The sequence below is a fragment of the Equus caballus genome, chromosome 19, assembly GCF_041296265.1.
Source record: "Equus caballus isolate H_3958 breed thoroughbred chromosome 19, TB-T2T, whole genome shotgun sequence".
In the NCBI taxonomy this organism is placed as follows: Eukaryota; Metazoa; Chordata; class Mammalia; order Perissodactyla; family Equidae; genus Equus; species Equus caballus.
This window is the reverse complement of record NC_091702.1, coordinates 20,362,254-20,380,883: the sequence shown is the minus strand read 5'-3', so window position 1 is coordinate 20,380,883 and position 18,630 is coordinate 20,362,254. Positions and strand designations below refer to the sequence as shown.

General features: G+C 41.6%; 2 protein-coding genes across 7 annotated transcripts in view; one reads left to right on the top strand and one right to left on the bottom strand.

Annotated features, from left to right (window-relative positions):
- The window catches only part of LRRC31 (leucine rich repeat containing 31), a 31,145-nt gene extending 24,873 nt beyond the window's left edge, over positions 1–6,272 (top strand). For all 5 annotated transcript variants that reach the window (XM_014732738.3, XM_001494635.5, XM_070243224.1 and 2 more), the window contains 2 exons: positions 1,556–1,723; positions 4,945–6,272. In XM_014732738.3, coding sequence (XP_014588224.1) covers positions 1,556–1,723; positions 4,945–5,291 — 515 coding nt within the window. In that variant the 3' untranslated portion in view covers positions 5,292–6,272. The remainder of the gene's footprint in view (positions 1–1,555; positions 1,724–4,944) is intronic.
- Positions 6,273–7,620: 1,348 nt separating this feature from the next.
- Positions 7,621–18,630, bottom strand: part of LRRIQ4 (leucine rich repeats and IQ motif containing 4) — a 16,708-nt gene continuing 5,698 nt past the window's right edge. For both annotated transcript variants that reach the window (XM_001491405.5, XM_070243226.1), the window contains 5 exons: positions 16,017–17,070; positions 13,611–13,784; positions 13,016–13,154; positions 11,779–11,975; positions 7,621–7,790 (listed from right to left, as the gene is read on the bottom strand). In XM_001491405.5, coding sequence (XP_001491455.1) covers positions 7,638–7,790; positions 11,779–11,975; positions 13,016–13,154; positions 13,611–13,784; positions 16,017–17,039 — 1,686 coding nt within the window. In that variant the 5' untranslated portion in view covers positions 17,040–17,070 and the 3' untranslated portion in view covers positions 7,621–7,637. The remainder of the gene's footprint in view (positions 7,791–11,778; positions 11,976–13,015; positions 13,155–13,610; positions 13,785–16,016; positions 17,071–18,630) is intronic.

Here is an 18,630-nt window from a genome sequence, read left to right as displayed (position 1 = left end):
GTTTAAAAAAAGTCAATGGCTGCCTGTAACACCTCCAGTAAATCCAGATTCCTTCATGTGGCCAGATGATGTGGCCCCGCTACCTCCTGGCCACTCCCCCTTTGCTCCCTGAATCCAGCCTCAGCTGGCCTCTCTCGGTTCCTTCCTGTCACCGGGCTCTCTCCTGGCTGCAGGCCTCCTGGTCTCTGGAATTCCCCACCCCATTCTTTCCAGAGAGCTCCGACTTCAGGCCCCCATGTAAATGGCCCCTGTTAAGACATCCCATCTCTATCTAAATCAGTAGCTCTGTATCTTTTTTACAGCTTTTATGGGAATTTATAATTATGTCTTTATTTGTGTGATCTTTTTAATGTCCATTTTTCTCCCAGATTCTAACCTCCTTGAGGGCAAGGATTGTGTTTATTCTTCACTGCATGTCCAGGGGACATTTTAGGTATTTCTACATTTAAGTAAGTAAATAGGTAGTAGGTAGACAGACAGGCAGGCAAACTTCTCAAAGAGGTCTGTAATCCCCCAAATGGTTAGGTAAACACACACGCAACATATTCTATTGTTCAGACTAATGTTCAGTTAGGAAAGTTCCACAAAAAATAAATTTGGGGACACCATGATGTTTTATAAATATGCTTCCTAGTTGGAAAAGGTTGAACTTTTTAAAGAAAATTTTGTTCTTAATTTTGTGTCTTCTGCCATCAGAAGACACGGCTCTTTCCAATTACAGCTGCTCAATCAATGAATCATAATCAAGGAGATATGTTAAATTCCATCATCTGACATAAATCTATCATTTAATTTGAATTAAGAAGTAAATCAAGTAAATATATATTTCTCTACATCGCTTTTAGAAGAAAAATTTCCATTTCTTATTAATAGCTTTCTGTATCATATGAGTGGGAGGGGTTTACTTATTAGATAGTATAAAAGAATATATATTTGTCCCTTGAACATATATTATTTTTTAGAAAGAAGGTAGAATAGTTTAAAGGGTAGTTAACTACCATAGCTTGTGAATAAAATCATTCTGGTTAATTTTAATGTTAGAGGAAACTGAGAATTAAGCAGAAAAATTTTAAATTTCCTTTAAAAATCTTTCCCAAATACATTACTTCCCCTCCTTGTCTCTGTAACTGCAGTTGAGTAAACACAAATGCATTTTGGGGTTTCACAGTCCTAGGGAGGTTTGGCCCCATCTCTGAATTTCAGCAGTGACTATACAGTGGCTATATAGACCAGGACACCCTCAGGAAATCTTGACTAGCTGTCCAGACTCCTTGCCTCTTTCTCCTTCTTAAATGTGAGCTGAAGGAAAAAAATCCCCATCAATAGCGAATTCCGCTTAATCATCTTTTACTTTACCGAAGTTTCCAAGATTTCTCCCAAATAAAAATAGACAACATAAATTGAGGCCATGAATTTAATGCACGAGAAAACGGTCTCTACAATGTTCTTAACCTCAGTTATATTAACATGTTGCCCCAGCTTAGGTTCCTCAAACTGAAGGCTCATGACCTTTAGAAACCTAAATTATTGCTATTCTTATCTCTCTTAATTTTAGCTGAAGCCTCCATTCACCTCCCTGCTCTGGAGATATTCGACCTTTCTTGGAATAAGTGTGTTGGTGGCAACCTGAGTCTGCTTCTGGAAACACTAAAGCTCTCCACGTCCCTTCAAGTGCTAAGGCTGAGCAGCTGTTCCCTGTTGACAGAGGACGTGGCTCTCTTGGGTTCGTATCTCCTGGGTCCGTGCGGTCCAGGCACTCGGGGCCCAGTGTGCCTGCCCTGCAAGCCCAGGGGGAGAGAGGTGGAAGAGGCTACGTGAGCCTTCAGCGTTCTCCAGCCAGCCCAGTGTAATTAGATTTCAGTCATGTGCCGTCTACCTTCATGAATTTTACCCTGTCCACGTGGTACCTGCACCTTTTCTTAATTTTTTCTTTATATTGACTCTTTAACTTAATTGCTTTTATTAAGCAGGAAACTGATCATCACGGTAACTGAGATACAGGGATCCGTTCTCATCTGGAGGCCCCTGGGATAAATCCACTGTCAGGCTCACTCGGAGTTGGCAGAATTCAGTTGCTTGCAGCTATAGGACTGAGGTTCCTGTTTTCTTGCTAGCTCAGTTTGGGGCTTCTCTCAGCTACTAGAGGCTGCCCACGTTCCTCGATACATGGCCCCCTCATTTTCATGGAGCAACAAGGGGGTCAGTTCTTCTGTTGCTTCAAATCTTTCTGTCTTCTTCGTCTTTGACCTACTTCCTCCTCTGCCACCAGCTAGAGAAAATTCTCTGCTTTCAAAGGGCTCATGTGATTAAGTTTAACCCCACTTGGATTTTCTGTGTTTCTTAAAGTCAACTGTGTCATATAATATAACCTAATCATGGGAGTAAAATTCATTGTATTCATAGTCCTGGGGATTAGGGTGGAAATATGGGGGCCACCTTAGAATTCCAAACTACCCCAAGAGGTTTCTCAATGTTATCAATCTTCTCAAAGAATCAGCTTTTGGTTTTATTTTTTTTTCCTGAATTGGACACCATTAAACATATCTAAGTTATTTCATTTAAAGTCTGTAATTAAAATTTACTTCTTCAACTTTTTTTAATCTGTATCAAATTGTATTAATCATGGCTTGAGCCCTTATATATTTTTTCTTAATTTTTACTACTTGGTTTTTTCCTTAGGTCAAATCTATACTTTTACATTTTGTCAAGGATATTTTTTCCTTCTTTCAATTTTTAGTCAATAACAGGTATTACTATGTGTGATTGTAACTGTTGCCACTTTTATATTGCTTTGATTGTTTATAACAGAAACAGTCTTTAAGGGGCCGGCCTGGTGGCGCAGTGGTTAAGTCCACATGTTTTGCTTCGGCAGCCCGGGGTCCGCTGGTTCAGATCTCAGGTGCGGACATGGCACCACTCAGCAAGCCATGCTGTGGTAGGCATCCCACAAATAAAGTAGAGGAAGATGGGCATGGATGTTAGCTCAAGGCTCATCTTGCTCAGCAAAAAGAGGAGGATTGGCAGCAGATGTTAGCTCAGGGCTAATTTTCCTCAAAGAAAAAGAAACAGTCTTTAAGAATTTGTTAATCACTAGTACTTATGTTTTATTCTTTTATAAATAACAGCATTATTTTTTTTTCATATACTAAGCTACAAAAAAAGTATTTCCATGGCCTGTGCGCTATTACCCAGGTTTTTTTTTCGTGAGGAAGATTGTCCTTGAGCTAACATCTGTGCCCATCTTCCTCTATTTTATATGTGGGACTCCTGCCACAGCATGTCTTGATGAGCAGCGTGCAGGTCTGTGTCCAGGATCCAAACAAGTGAATCCTGGGCTGCGGAAGTGGGCCACATGAATTTAACTGGTACGCCACAGCGCCAGCCCCTCTATTACCCAGATTTAAAAATATACAATGAATAGAAAATAGTAAAATATTATAAAGTACTCACATGATTGGAAAATTCAAACAGTATAGGAAAAGTAAAAGGATGTCTGGGATTTGCTTTAATATACTAAAAAGCAAGAAAAAGTAGAGGGGAGGGAACCAGATGAGCCAGGATTGGTTCATGAAGACAAACCTTGAAGCTGAGTGAACAGGACATGGAGGTTCACTCTCCTAGTCTGTCTACTTTTTGTGTGTTTGGAAATTTCCATAATAGAAAATGTTCTAAAGAGAAAAAGCATGCACATTGTCTTAGCACTTAGTTGGGTCTTGAGACCATGGTGAATAATGTTGTGAGAGGAAAGACAGGAAGGAAGAGGACACCCAGGGACGAGTGCAGCTGTTGAGTGTATGGACTGCGAAGCTCTCTAACAAACGGTGGAGTCAAACTGCCGCCAGTGAAGTGACGGGGATGGAGCATCATCCTGCTTGGTCTAGAAGCCACGAGTGGAGGGAATGATTGAAAGACCAGGGCACATTTTGTCCTACAGAGGAGAATTTGAGGGGACCTGACTGTTGTCCAACACTGCAGGACTGGCATAAGGAAGGATCTGAGGTTTCTAGCAGGCTCGGGGGGCAATGAGGGAGAGGCACTGAAGGCAGATTGGCACCCAGAGGAAGGGCTTCCTCCTGCCAAGAGCTGCTTCACTCTTGGGGGCAACCTGAAAGGATGCTTCAGGCAGAATAAGGATGGGTACCAATAGAGAAGCTGTGAAAGGGATCCCTCTCTGCTCATCGATCTGGAAGTTGGATGAGGAGACCTCCAAGGTCCCTGCCAACTCCAAGCTTCTACGCTCCTCATCTATCTCTGTAATCCAGTCCTGCTTGTGGCTGACACAGGAAGCACCTGCTCTTTGACTTGGCTGTCTCTCCTACTTCTCCTTACGGAAGTAATTATCTTTTCTTAGCTTCAGCATTAACTATTATTTATTAAGTGCCATCTTAGGCAGTACTGTGACATGTGCTATTCAAAGGGAAAATTGTCCAGTGTATTAGAGGTCTTTAAGGTGAATTAGAAATTAGCCAGGTATATTTTGTACATGGAAAGTGTTCAATTAAATAATTGTTGAATGAAGAATGACTGAGTGAATAGTGAACAGTTAAACAGTATTAAACAGCAAGAAGACTATTTACAAATGGTCCTCAGTTAAAGCCAACATGCCATCACTCCTCACATTTAATTAGAGAAAGTCTGTGGGAAGAGCTGGGACCCCAGTGGAGCAGAGAGCAGGAGCCAGACAAAAAAGAAATTCTTTGGGTTGCAAATTGCAAAGGGAGAAAAATCCATTTCAAGTTGTACTTGGGATGCACAGAGAGGAAGTTTGTTACTAATGTAATTTCAGACGCCTTGAATAAAGCTGTTAGCTAGTACAAATCATTAATCAATACAGTCTCATCGTTACTAATCCTGGAGCTACTGTGTTGTGTTATTGGAAGTGGGAAACAAGCATGGTAGAAAGTATTCCTGTATTTTGGCATTTAGAGTGATTTTGTTTTTCAGCATCGGTAATACAGACAGGTCATCTGGCCAAGCTAAGGAAGCTCGACCTGAGCTACAATGACAGCATCTGTGACGCAGGATGGACCATTTTCTGCCAGAACGTGTGGCTCCTCAAAGAGTTGACTGAGTTGGATATTAGTCTTCGGCCATCAACTTTCCGAAACTGTGGACAATGGTTTAGGCACTTGTTATGTGCTGTGACCAAACTTCCCGAGATCACCGAGATAGGAATGAAAAGATGGCTCCTGCCGGCTTCACAGGAGGAAGAACTCGAACGCTTTGACCAAGATTCCAGAAGCAGCATCCACTTTGACCATGGTGGGTTTCAGCAGGCTGATTTCCCTTAACTCAGCCACCGACCATTCTCCAGAGGAGGAAAAGAACACAAATGAATCCCAGTGTAACTAAAGGACTATCAGTTTCTGGGCCATTTAATGGGATTTATGTTACAAGAGCTTTGTAAAAGCATGTATATAATAATAGGAACATGTCTTTATCTTATGAAACAAGGATGACTTTTTTTGATGGATTTTCAATTGTTTTCCATATATAATTAGTTCACTTACTGTTTAGAAGGCCTACCAAAAATGTTTAGATTCTGGTAATACATCTCCTTTTTTCTTGCCCTGGAATTTTCTGCCTCGTCTTTTCCTGTATGTTAAATGTCCTAAATATAAGGGTGTGTGTGTGTGTGAAATTCTAACATGAAAGGCACTAGCTTTGTAAATTTGTAATCTTTAGTTTCATGTTATCTTTACTATTCTTTTATGTACCTCAATGTAGTCTATTTACATTTTTTATCAGAAAGTATACCCTTCTGTGGTTTATTATTTTATGTTTTGGCACCTTTTATTCCAGATATGAACCAAAAAACTAATAATGATCACTGACATAAATCTTAGTAAAAAATGGTCAAAAATTCAAAACCCAGTATCAAAAACACATCTTGTTGGGCCGGCCCGATGGCGCAGTGGTTAAGTTCGTACATTCTGCTTCTCAGTGGCCTGGGATTCGCCGGTTCGGATCCCGGGTGCGGACATGGCACTGCTTGGCAAAAAGCATGCTGTCGCAGGCGTCCCACGTATAAAGCAGAGGAGGATGGACATGGATGTTAGCTCAGGGCCAGACTCCTCAACAAAAAGAGGAGGATTGACAGTAGTTAGCTCTGGGCTAATCTTCCTCAAAAAAAAAGCAAAACAAAAAAACCCCACACATCGTGTTAAAATAAAATCTTTTATTGTTAAAATAAGCAAATTAACATATTACCTCTGTGCATTTCTTTGGCATGGAATTTGCTAAATAAAACTTATTTAATTCATTAATTAAAATTTTTTGTTGCTCTAAGTGATTTTTGAGATTTTTGGTTTTCTTTTCCTAGAGTGTGAAACTCGTTGCACAGCACAGGTGTCTGCTCACACATTTCTACTCTAATATACTCTAATCAAGTTATGTTTTACTTTCTTCTTACTATATTCATAATTAGTATTGCAATCATTGCTTGAAAGATGTAGGATTTGAAAGCAATACTACTCCAAAAGAAAAAGTTATCAGGATGAGGAGGTGTTGAGCGGCGTAAATGAGGATGTTTTAGGTAGTGTGGTACTCTTCATTTTTCTGGCCATTCCCGTGAATTCCCTGAAGACCTCTGCTCATGCAAAAACCTATGAACAAGTGTTCAAAGAAGCTTTATTTGTAGTAGCCAGAAACTGGAAACAGACCAATGTTCTTCAGGGGGTGAATGGTCAAACAAACTATGGTACCAGGTAATACTACCCAGCAATAGAAAGGAAGAAACTATTGATAATGCAACAACTTGGATGCACTTCAAGTGAATTATGCTGAGTGAAAAAAGCCAATCCCAAATGTTACATACTATGTGATTCCATTTATATGACATTCTTTTTTTTTTTTTTTTAAATATTGGCACCTGGGCTAACAACTGTTGCCAATCTTTTTTTTTTTTTTTTGCTTTATCTCCCCAAACCCCCCCGTACATAGTTGTATATCTTAGTTGCAGGTCCTTCTAGTTGTGGGTGACATTCTTGAAATAATAAAATTACAGAGATGGAGAACGGGTTAGGCATTAGGAGAGGGGTAAGTGGTAGGTGTGACCGAAAGCAGTACCACAAGGGAGACGCAGTGGTGGGACGATTCTGTTTTTTGTTGTGCTGGTGGCTACAGGAAGCTACATGTAACAAAATTGCATTGAGATACACACACAGATGAGTGCCTGTATATCTGTGGAGGGTACTGATGTATATTTTCTGGTTTTGTTGTTGTACTATAGTTCTGCAAGATGTCAACACTGAGGGAGGGGGAAGGGTGCATGGACCTCCCTGTACATTTCTTTGGAACTTCCTGTGAATCTACAATTATTTCAAAATTAAAAGTTTTTAAAGTAGACAAGATAGTATAATGAACCTCCCTGTACCTATTATATGCTTCTATTATCAGCTTATGGCCGATCTCGTTTCATTTGGATGCCCCGCGCCTACCTCTCCTTGATGATTCTGAAGCAAATCCCAGGCATCATATCATTTTATCCATAAATATTTCAGTAAAAGTAAGAATGTTTATTTTTATACATAACCATAATTCTGTGAATAATTTGAGTGTGGTAGGCATCCAATTCTTAGATATTTTGCCTTCTTAATCCATCAGAGTTCATTACCTCAATTCAGTAATCTATAGAATTACTTTTTATTTCCCTTTACAGGTTTTCCTTTTACGTCCTTCTTTCCTTTCTTATCTTTCGGAGAATTCTTTCCTTTCTTTTGCATTTTTACCAGTTCTTCAAATACCCCAAGTCCTTTCCGTACCATCATTCCACGCCACCATGCCTGAATCTGAAAACAAGATAAATGCAGACAGCATCAGCTGGTATCGATATGGACTGGGGAGGGTTACAACTCTTTGTTCTGGTACATGGTTTTAAAGATGTGGAGAATGGAATGTGATTAGAACTCTAAACCATATTTTCTCTCTTTCTCAACCGGTCAGTCATCCAGGCAAATTTTGAAAAAAGTATCTGGTGCTTTTTATGTGCCAGGCGCTGTTCTAGATATTTGGGCAACAGCAGCTAAATACCAATGTCACTGACTTTGTGGAGCTCACGTTCCAGTGAGGGGAAGAGACAATGAACAATGAACATGGCAATGTATACTTTGACAGATGTGATAAGTGACATGGAGATGACAGTGCACAGTAAGGAGAATCGGGAGTGCCTATACTCAGCCTTCCCTCGAGTTCCCGGACTGTCTGTGCTCCTACCTACAGCCAGCTCCTAATCCCCCAGCATCTTGCTGCCTCCCACCTACTCAGGAACAGCCCTCCTCCAGGAGTAGACTCTGAATTCCAGTTGTTCGCCATTCCTCCCAGAATAAAGGCTCAAGTTCCTACAGTGGCTTACAAGGCCCTGTCTGATCTGCCCCCTCCCTCCTGTCTCCCCCTTCGCTCCCTCTGCTCCAGCCACGCGGGCCTCCTCACTGCTCAGACCAACAGGCACAGCTCAGGGACTTAGCATTCACTGCTCCCTTGGCCTGGAACACTCTTCCCAGTCTTCAGATGGCTCGCCCCTCCACTTCTTAAAGTATTTATTCAATTGTCATTGCCATGGACTGAATTGTGTCCTGTCCCCCTAACTCAAATTCCTGTGTTGAAAGCCCTAACCCCCAGCATGATGGCATTTGGAAACAGGGCCTTGGTAGGTAATTAGGGTTAGATGAGGTCATGAGGGTAGGGCCCTCGTGACGGGATTGGTGCCCTTATAAGAAGAGACACCAGAGAGCTTGCTCTCCTTCTCCTGTCATGTGAGGGCACAGGGAGAAGGCAGCAGTCTGCAAGGCAGGAAGAGAGCTCCCACCAGAAACTGACCCTGCTGGCACCCTGATCCCAGATTCTAGCCTCAGAACTGTGAGAAGATACATTTCTGTTGTTTAAACCACAGTCTATGGGATCTTGTTGTGGCAGCCTGAGCTGATGAAGGCAGTCACCTTTCCAATGAGGCCTACCCTGACCACCGCATTTAAACTGAAACACCCACAACACACCCACCCACACACTACTTCTGGGAAACTCAGTTCCTCTTAGCTTAAACTTTTTCCCAATACCACTTATCACTTTCTAACACAGGATATAATTTTATGTTTTATATTTCATGTTTTCATTCCTTTCCCATTAGACGTTAAGCAACATGAGAATAGAAATATGTGTCTGCTTTGTTCCTTGATGTCTCTCCAGTGCCTAGAACAGTGCCTGGCACACAGTAGAAGATCAACAAATATTTGTGGGATGAATGAATGAATGAGGTGGGTAGGGGTATGCAGTTTTATAAGGTGGATCAAGGGCAGGCATGAGGATACTGAGCGGAGACTGAACTAACTGAGGGCTGGAGGCTTGTCCATATCTGGGGGAAGCGTCTCTGGGAGACGGAGGAGCCAGTGTTCGCTCTGAGGCAGGAGTATGCTCGGGCCTGGGAAAAACACCAAGGATTGCATTTGTGACCGAAGGAAAGTGAAGATGGGAAAGACGGGATGGGGAGTGAGAGCAGCAGATCAGTTAGGGTGGTGATTTTCCAGGGGGACAGTATTGTCCTCTAGAGCATTCTGGAAATGTTCAGGGCTTTTTGTTGTCTTAAGGTTTAAAGTCTTCAACCGTGTGACATGCACCCTGGTCGGCAAAGATTTTCCGAGGGTTGTGCAGGCTTGGATAGTCTGGAGGCAATCTGTTTCCAGAGCTTCAGCTTCCACGTGTACCCCAGTTCTGAAATGTACTTACCTAGGAACACAGCTGCTGATCCTCCATTCCCACCCACCCCTTCCCACCTGCCCCCCGGCACACCTCTCACCCACCTGCATCAGACTAGAGTGTGTTGCCCTGGACTCCACAAAGCTCTGGGACACCAAAAAAAGGGGCAATTCAAAATAGCAGTATTGATGTTGGCCCTAAGGACTGGGTAACCAATCCTTCTGCAAGACGGGTGGTTTCCAACTCTTGGCTTCCAAGAAAATGGAAGGAAGACCAGTTGGTTTGCCAGCTTAGAGCCTATTGTCTGATTTTTTGGGATACAAATCTAGAAGAAGTTCAGAGATGTGGGAGGCATGGTCATTTAGAACAAAATAATATTGATAAAAAAGGGAAAAAAAGCTTCTTCCATTCTTGTTAACTTTTCTATGGGAACAAGGTTTCTTAGTGCTTCATCTGTAAAAGGAAAAATAGGAGTAGAACCGATGCCAAACCCTGTCTCGTTCCAGCAATAAGTAATATTTATGCAAGGACACACAAACTGTGGGAAGAAAGTCTCTCTCATTTGTTTCTGTATTTCCCCCAAATCCTATAGGTCAAATAATTAAATTCCAAAATTTGTAATAGATTTTATATTGTTTTGGTCAATTTTATACTACTAATGACTGTAACATGGCTCAACCCAGAGTATCAAAAACCCTATAGTCACAGAAAAAGTTTTTTAATTTTAGAATTTAATTGGTATAAATATTTTTGTTGCCTGAAAGTATGAAAGGTGATGTGACTTAAAAATTATATATGTAAATAAAACATTAAAGTCAATTCTGAGGGGAGAGCCGAATGGAAATACATGTTCTAGAAGAAAAAGAAGTGACAAAATTTCTGCTTGTTCAAGTATTTTGTAAACTGATGTTGACCGACATATCAAATCATAATATGTATTTAGATTCCATTGGATACATTTAAAATATTGAACTAATAGCTCTATTTTAAAATATCAATATTTAAATTCACTAGAAAGTAAATCCTTTGCAATGATTTAAATTTAGTGGCAAAAAAGTGTAAAATGTGCAAAGAGACTACATGATTTTTCAAAATGCTTTTAGGAAATCGCCAAAAAGTATTATTTCCGTTCTTGCAGTGTAGTCATTCTTGAGTATATCCATCTTAAAATAAATGTTTTAATATAAATTACTCTTCTTTTTCCTTTATGTTGCAGCTAAGACATTAATTTATTAAAAGTATGCGAATTTGGTAGGTTATATTATCTATTAGTTTAATTTCAGAAGAGTAAAGGAGGTTCACATAATATTTATCACAAAAGGGAAGCGTGAGGTCTGACATGGTTGAGGGCCATTGATAGGCGGTCTTGCAGACCAAAGACTAACTTACTCCAGGTAAAATGGAGAAGCATTGATTTCAGCAGAGGAGGGGCAAGATCTGAGCCATGTTTTAATAGCGTCAGTCTGACTGCTGAGTGGAAGGTGCTATTGTAGGGGGAGTAGATGTGGAAGTAGGGACACTAGTCAGAGGACAAATGCAGCCAGTACCACTGGCTTGGGCCAACTGAATAAAGAATATTGAATATTGGCTGAAGTGGAGACGTTCCTGGTCTGTCTGGGGTTTCCTGATGTCTCCATGGGCCTGGTGGGCAAGAGGAGAGGGCCAAGTCTCTTAGCCCTTTGATTCGAGTTAGTGGCAGGGCAGAGCTCTGCTCTCTAGAACACTGTTCCAGAAATGCTTTCAGTTCTAATATTTCAGCCTTATCTTACTGACTTTGTTAATATAACCTTTTCACTCCAGGGAACAGTCCAGGAATTTTAGAGCATTTGGGGACTTGAGGTTTTGGTTTCTTTTGCCTGTTTGTTGGCTTCTTATCTGACAAAGAGATAAGAGACATAAAAGACAAAAATGCTAGGATGATGTTCAAAAATTCACTTAGCCCTGGGGGACACAAAAGGAAACAAGAGTCTACTCCACAGGGAGCCAAAGGATAGACGTGTGGAGAGCAGCCCCATAATGTATTTAACGCTGCTAAGCCCTCTCCAAAGCAAGCAGAAATGTGACAGCCAGAATTTTCACTGATTTTACCTTTGTTGCCATAATTTTCTCCTTTCTTTTTTTCCGGAGGTAGGCCCGTATGGCCTCAGTGCCTTCAGCGCACACTTCTTTTGGGGGGTCTTCCATAGGATTGTCCGTCAGTGTCAGGGTCTTTAGATTCGCTAGACTATCCAAATTCTCCGGAATGCAGGTGAGCAAGTTGTCCTCCAGCAGTAATTCTTTCAAAGCTGAAACGATTTTTTTTTTTTAAATGATGGATTTATCTTTAAGACAAGCAAAATTAAAATGTGCCTTCTTTAGTTCAGTCCCTTTGAAATGTTTGCTTCCTGCTGTGCCGTGTAACGATAGACATCAGATTTAACGAGGCAAACCAAGTTCTCTTTATAACAACTCAGAGTTGTTGGAGCCAGTGTAAATAAGTATTAGAGACAAGAAAAGAGCAAACACTAAAAAGTGCTGAGATCGTTTTCCTCCCAGGGACCAAGGACAGGATCAAAATGTATGGTCGGAGCATCACATAGGAGTACCGTGTACCCACCCCTAGCTTCTAATCATTGAATGTCTTGTGCGTAGGCAGCAGCTTCCACTTATATTCCTTCATCCTCCTTTCATTAAAGAAGAATAGTCATAGTTTGAAAACAGGTCTATAAACTCGAAAATTCAGCATGCTATGGCAAAAAAATTTTTCTTAATCTGGCCCCAGTAGGAGCTCAGCAAAAACTTGTTAAGTGGATGAAGGGACTGATGGATGTACAAATAAAGAATGGTTTAGCCTAGTGGAAAATGTTTTGGTGTTTAAATATGAATCATATATGATTTATCATGTCAATCATGTAGCTCCAGAAAGTGCCCCCTCCTGATTTCACCACTCTGGGTCAATATGTTTTTTTATTCAAGTGACTTAGTGACCTAACACAAATTTACTGCAAGACCCTCAACTCCAGATTCTTGCATATAGTAGGTATTCAGTTAATTATTGTTGGTGGTGTAATGACTATATAGATGAATGCTAATTTTCTTCGCAGTTGCTATTTACTTTTGTTTTCAGTTCCCAATAAACAATCTTACTGCCTTTGTGAGGCTCTTAGCTGTATTAAGCAGGTACCTGGCCTTTCTCACATTGCTGGTGAGTCCTGCAAGGAGGTAATGGGGTAGGTGTAAGCTCTCTAAACACTGAGACTGGCCTTTAGTAAGGCAAAGAAGCCTTCATCACAGGAAATGCTGGCCTCACACTCTACTAGGCTACAGATCTACTGAGATTCCTCACCTTGTGCTTGGCAAATGGCATCTGGAAGTTGCTTAAGCAGATTGTGGCGGCAATCCAGAATTTTCAAGTTAGGCATTGATCCCAAGGACACAGGCAGGTACTGCAGATGATTGTTCTCTATATGCAGCTCTTTCAGACTCTGAATAACATGAGAGTACACCACAATGATCCTTACATCGAGAAATGAAATTATAATAACCAGACCCACCTGTGAGTTCCCACGCTCTTTCAATGGGGGCCATTAGCCACTGGGATTAAGGGGAAAACCTATCTAAAGAACATGATCAAAAAATAAAATTATTTTTGAGTTAAGCCATTAGACGTGGTTCTCATTTATGCAGGGAAAAGAGAGCATGGGAACCTAGTGTTTATTTGTTTTATGAGAACTTTATGGAAAAACTATTGGCCCCGGGGGTTGGTCAGGAAGGCAGTGGAAGCCTCTAAGTGTAACGAGGACTGCTTACTTGCAGCTGGACTTCCAGCATGGATGAGTCCACATGCAGCCCGGGGGGACACTGCCATGCTTTCTCAGTGTCAGCCAACTGAAGGAATCAGTGGTGTGTACGTCTTTGCCTGCTCATTTGGGGAGGCTTACCTGTAGTCTCCTGATGGATTCTGGCATGGAGGTGAGCTTGGTTCCCTGATCTTGCCCAATGTATAATTTCTCTAAAGACTCTAAAGAAAGGATTTCTTCCGGAAATGAAAAGAACTGATTTCCGGTTAGTCCAAGCATCTTCAATTTTGAAAGTGAGCTGAAGTCTGGAGGTAACTAAAAGTATTCCAAAAAGATAGGTTTCAGGTCAAGGTTATTTTTAATAGCAAGACAATAAATTGGGCTTTTAGTTTAGGTTTTTTTTTTTCACTTTTTTTTTTTTTTTTTTTTGCTGTGGAAGATTGGCCCTGAGCTAACATCTGTGCCCATCTTCCTATATTTTATATGTGGGATGCTGACACAGCATGGCTTGATAAGCGGTGCATAGTCTGCACCCAGGATCTGAACTGGTGAACCCTGGGCCTCTGAAGTGGGACGTGCAAACTTACCATTGAGCCACTGGGCTTGACCCAGGCTTTTAGTTTTGAGGCAGATTATTAAACAAAAAGTAGAGCAATTTTAGCAATTCCTACTGATGAAAACTTTGCATATATATTTGCATATATTGTATTCATACTTGCAGATCTAAAGCCTGGAGTTCCACTTTTTCCCTGAGCCTCTCTGCTCTTCTCTTTTATGCACTCCTTTAAATTGGAGCAATTTCTAACCTACTTTATTGCAAATTTTTGAACTGTAGTGTAGCAAATGCTTGACACTATTGAAAGAAAACAGTACTAAAGTTAGTGTAATATTGCAATGAAAATATTCATAATGAATTTGGTTATTGGAACTGATCAATTTAGTGACATGACCTCTTATCCTAAAAGGCTTTAATTCAGAAACTGTGAAACTTCAGTTGAAATCTCAGTTGGAAGCAAACACCGAAGGCTATCACGGTTTTATATCTTGTCACACCCTACCCTCCAGTGAACACCGAGGCTGAGTGCCCGTGCGGGTATCATCCACAGACTCCAGGCTTGCAGAGTTGGAAGGCCTTAAAAAGGTCCTCTAATCTAACGCTCTAATATGGTGGTTGAATACGTTCCATAGCTAGCCATCCAGGCCAAATTTAAACATCGCCTCCTGGAATGAAAAGCTCCTTACTCTGGAGGGAGACCTCTAATCATGTTATTTCCTTCCTTTGTCAAGCCAAAATCTGCATCACTATTGTGTCCACCTATTGCTCTCTTTCTGGCTCTCTTAAACCACATGAAAAAAATCTCATTTTTAAAATAATGTCATAATCACCTTATTGATTATGTTAGAGATATCTATTTTCTTGTAGAAGAGAAAGCCCAGCCATATATCTCAACAGCTTCTTACCTCCCTCTGAACCACCGTTCCTTCATCTGGCTTTATTCCTAACTGGGAAACCCTTCCTCACAGGTGCCTTAGGCTGGGTGGAAGGGACGGGTGGAATAGATAAATAATTGGTGAATAGGTCAAAAGAAGGCCCAGTGCAGGCAGGCACGATTCAGAATTTAGTGAGTTTTTTTCCAGTACATATTTTTATATTTTTATGACATATATGAATATCCATAAAATGTGTTGTGTGTATGCGTATAGGTAGTTTTGTGTGATTAAAAATTTATAAGTGGTATAAGGTTCTGCAATTTGGTGTTTTGCTTTTTAATAAACACCATGATTTTGAGATCCATCCACGTTGGCACAGATAGCTCCAATTCACTTAAATTATTGTATAGTATTCCATTTCACAAATACGCACAAAATTTATTTGCACATTCCTCTACCACCTGACATTTAGATTGTCTCCCATATTTCATGATTATCAACAAGGTCATGATGAACATTTTTGAACACGCTACCCTGCACACATGTGGGAGAGTTTCCCTGAGACAACTCTGTTCTGTTTGTCTAGAGACAAATCTGTTGCATTTCTCCCATGAGCGGAACATTAAGGCCTAAGGCTGTATGTGTCAGAAAAGGGCGCTGTTAAGCAAACCCTGCTAGGAGGTGGTCTTTGTTAGGAATATAGACCCTGGAGCCCAGCAGCTCTGGGTTGGAACTTGACCCTGTCAGGTACGGGTGTGGCCTTGACAAGTTAGGGAAGCTCGCTGTGCCTCATTTTCCTCATCTGTTATCGAGGATCGTATCACCCACATCAGAAAGTCATTGTGAGGATTAAAGGAGATAATTCATGTAAAACACAGCCTTGTGACTGGCACATACACAATGCAAATAAACATTAGCTACTATTTATGATTCCTATTGTTATTTAGGGAGAAAAAAGTAATATAAATGATCACCTTTTGGATATATTTGTTAAACCTGGACTTTTGCCCATCAAGTCAGTTGGAATTTGCTGATGTTTAGACAGAGAACCACACCAACTTAGGGCAGAAAAAGCCCGTGAGAGCATAGTGACGTAGCCAGGAGGGGAGTCAGTACCTGCCATATTTTATTATCATCCAGTGCCAAGATCTCCAGGTCCTTCAGCGCACAGATCGGCAACGGACAGTGTACTAGGTGGTTCTGGCTGAGATCCAGGAAGCGCAGGTGCACCAGCCTCCGGAAGGAGCGCGGCAGCGAGCGCAGGCCGGTGCAGCGCAGGTAGAGCAGCAGCAGCGAGGTCCACTTGCAGAGGAGGCGCGGCACCTTCTCCAGGTGGTTCCCGCTCAGCGCCACCTCCGTCATCCCCGGGAGCTGGGCGAGGGCGCGCGGGATGGTGTGGAGGCGGTTGTGGGATAAATCCAGCACTGACAGTTGTCTGCACTGGCACAGCGACTCGGGTAGGCAGGGCAGGCTGTTATAAGCCACAAAGAACTTTTGCAGCCTCTCCAGGTTCCTGATCTCTTCTGGGATGACACTTAGTTTGTTCTCATCCAGGTCAATGATCTCCAGGTTGTAGAGAAGACACAGCTCAGGAGGGAACACTTCAAATTTGTTTTGCTTCAGGTAGATCTCCCTGAGTTTGGTCTCGTTCACTATTTCTTTGGGCAGAGATTTCAGGTGGTTTCCAGCCAGTCCCAGCAGCTCGAGATGGTGAAGGAGTTTAAAGATGACGACGGGGATCTCCTCCAGGTCGGTGTGGTAGAGGCGAAGCTCGCGCAGCGTGCGGATGCCGCTGAGGACGGGAAGGGAGGACGGCAGCAGAGGGTTGTCGCTCAGGTCCAGGCCCTCCAGGCTGCTTAGCTCCCCCAGCTCGGGGCACAGCGTCCTCAGCTTGTTTTTGTTCAGGTAAAGGATTCTCATGTTCTTTAAACGCTGAATATCCCTGGGGATTTCTTCAATCTGGTTGTTTTCCAGATGCACTTCTTCTAATTCTTGTAATTCTAAGATCTCTGACGGAATGGTAGCCAAGCTCTGATTCGAAGCATCCATGAAAAATGTTCTATCAGAGGCCTGTTGTGGATCATTTTTCTGAGGAATTTTAGATGACTGTTCTACTGATTTTATGATGTCATTTGCCATTATTTTGATAGTAGGTTGAAATATTCAAAATCTGAAACGTGTATTGTCAAAAGAAAAAGAAATTCGAGTTTACCTGCCACTAGACTTGGTATCCTTAAGAGAAAAAATTAAAATTTAGTTGATTAAATGCAGTGCTTGACATTATGACGCAACGTAAAATGCAAGTTTTTGTGTTTCATGTTGGGAGAAGTATTGAAGCATAGATTCCTCTTTCTCCTAAAAGGTTGACTCATGACCAAAAAAAAAAAAAAAAAAAAAAAGGATTGTCTATTTTCAGCTTTTAAAAATGCCTATCTTGATTCTATTTCCAGGTAGGATGTAGAAGTTTGCAAAAGATCATTGCTCTTACCGTAAACACTGAGAAAACACTAGGAAAAAGCAATATTTTAAAATATCGTATTTTTCCTTAAAGCCACCTGAGTTGTGCATGCAAAGAAGGCCAAAAAAATTAAATTCTGGAGATGGACTAGCCTCTCCTAAACAAGCAGAGACCAGAGGGCACTTTCACGCCTGGCGGCATTTTCAAGTTTGGGGACTGGCAGTTAGGAGTCGAGCTGTCCACAGGCATAGGCAAAGGAACTTCTGGGACACGGAGAAACCAGCCCAACTTGTAACCGCCACATGTGAGCCAGCGTGGTGGATGAGAATCTGGAGCAGCCTCAAATGCAGGGCCAGGTCTCCCCACCTTAGACTGGGGTTGACTCAGTGGCCTTGGGGAAAGTTGTCGGCTGGACTAAAAAGCAGAGACAGACCCTGTCCTCTCACGGTCTCAGATCCCTAAGCCTGGCTGCAGGGAGGGGCTTAAATCCCTAAGCAGGACCTTTGCAATTGCAGTGAATCAAAATGCACTAAAGCTGCAACCCAGAAAGAAATTAAATGAAGAGAGAAATGATGCCCAGGGATTAGAATACTCAATAATGTTAAGATGTCGGTACTATCCAAATGGATCTATTGTTTCAATGCAATCCCAAGCAAAATCTCAGCAAACTTTTTTTTTCCTTTTTGGTAGAAGTTAACAAGCTGATTCTAAAATCTATATGAAAATGCAAAGGACCTAGAATTGTGAAAGACAGTCTTGAGTAATAAGAACAAAATTGGGAGATTTACATTACTAGATTTATAAATCTTATAAATCTAAGATGTTAATATTGTATTACAGAAGACCACATCCTTTGTCACTAATACACACCTACACGTACACCCAAAGCCTAAGGGGGAAAGGGGAGAAGACTATGACATGATGGTGGCCAGGCTGATTGTAGCATCTTTGACTTGCCTTCTAGGATGGGGGCTTTCCTGCTGGAGTGCTGGGCCTCTCATTCGGCACAGAGGCCCGGTCCCTAGATGGAGGGGGTGTGTTTCCAGCCCCTCACTTAATATTACTGCTCCTTGCAGCACAACAGTTCAGACCCTTGTTACTCTATTCCTAGCCTCAAAAAGAGCTCTGGGACAGTGTTGGTCTCTATTATTTAAAGAAAGCAAAATATTTATCGTTGATTAAATTATGTCTAGAACGAGCTGTCTCCAACATTTTTGTCATTTGGTCATCAGACAGATTAAATTAATCTAATACTGTTCAGTCCTGTAGGAT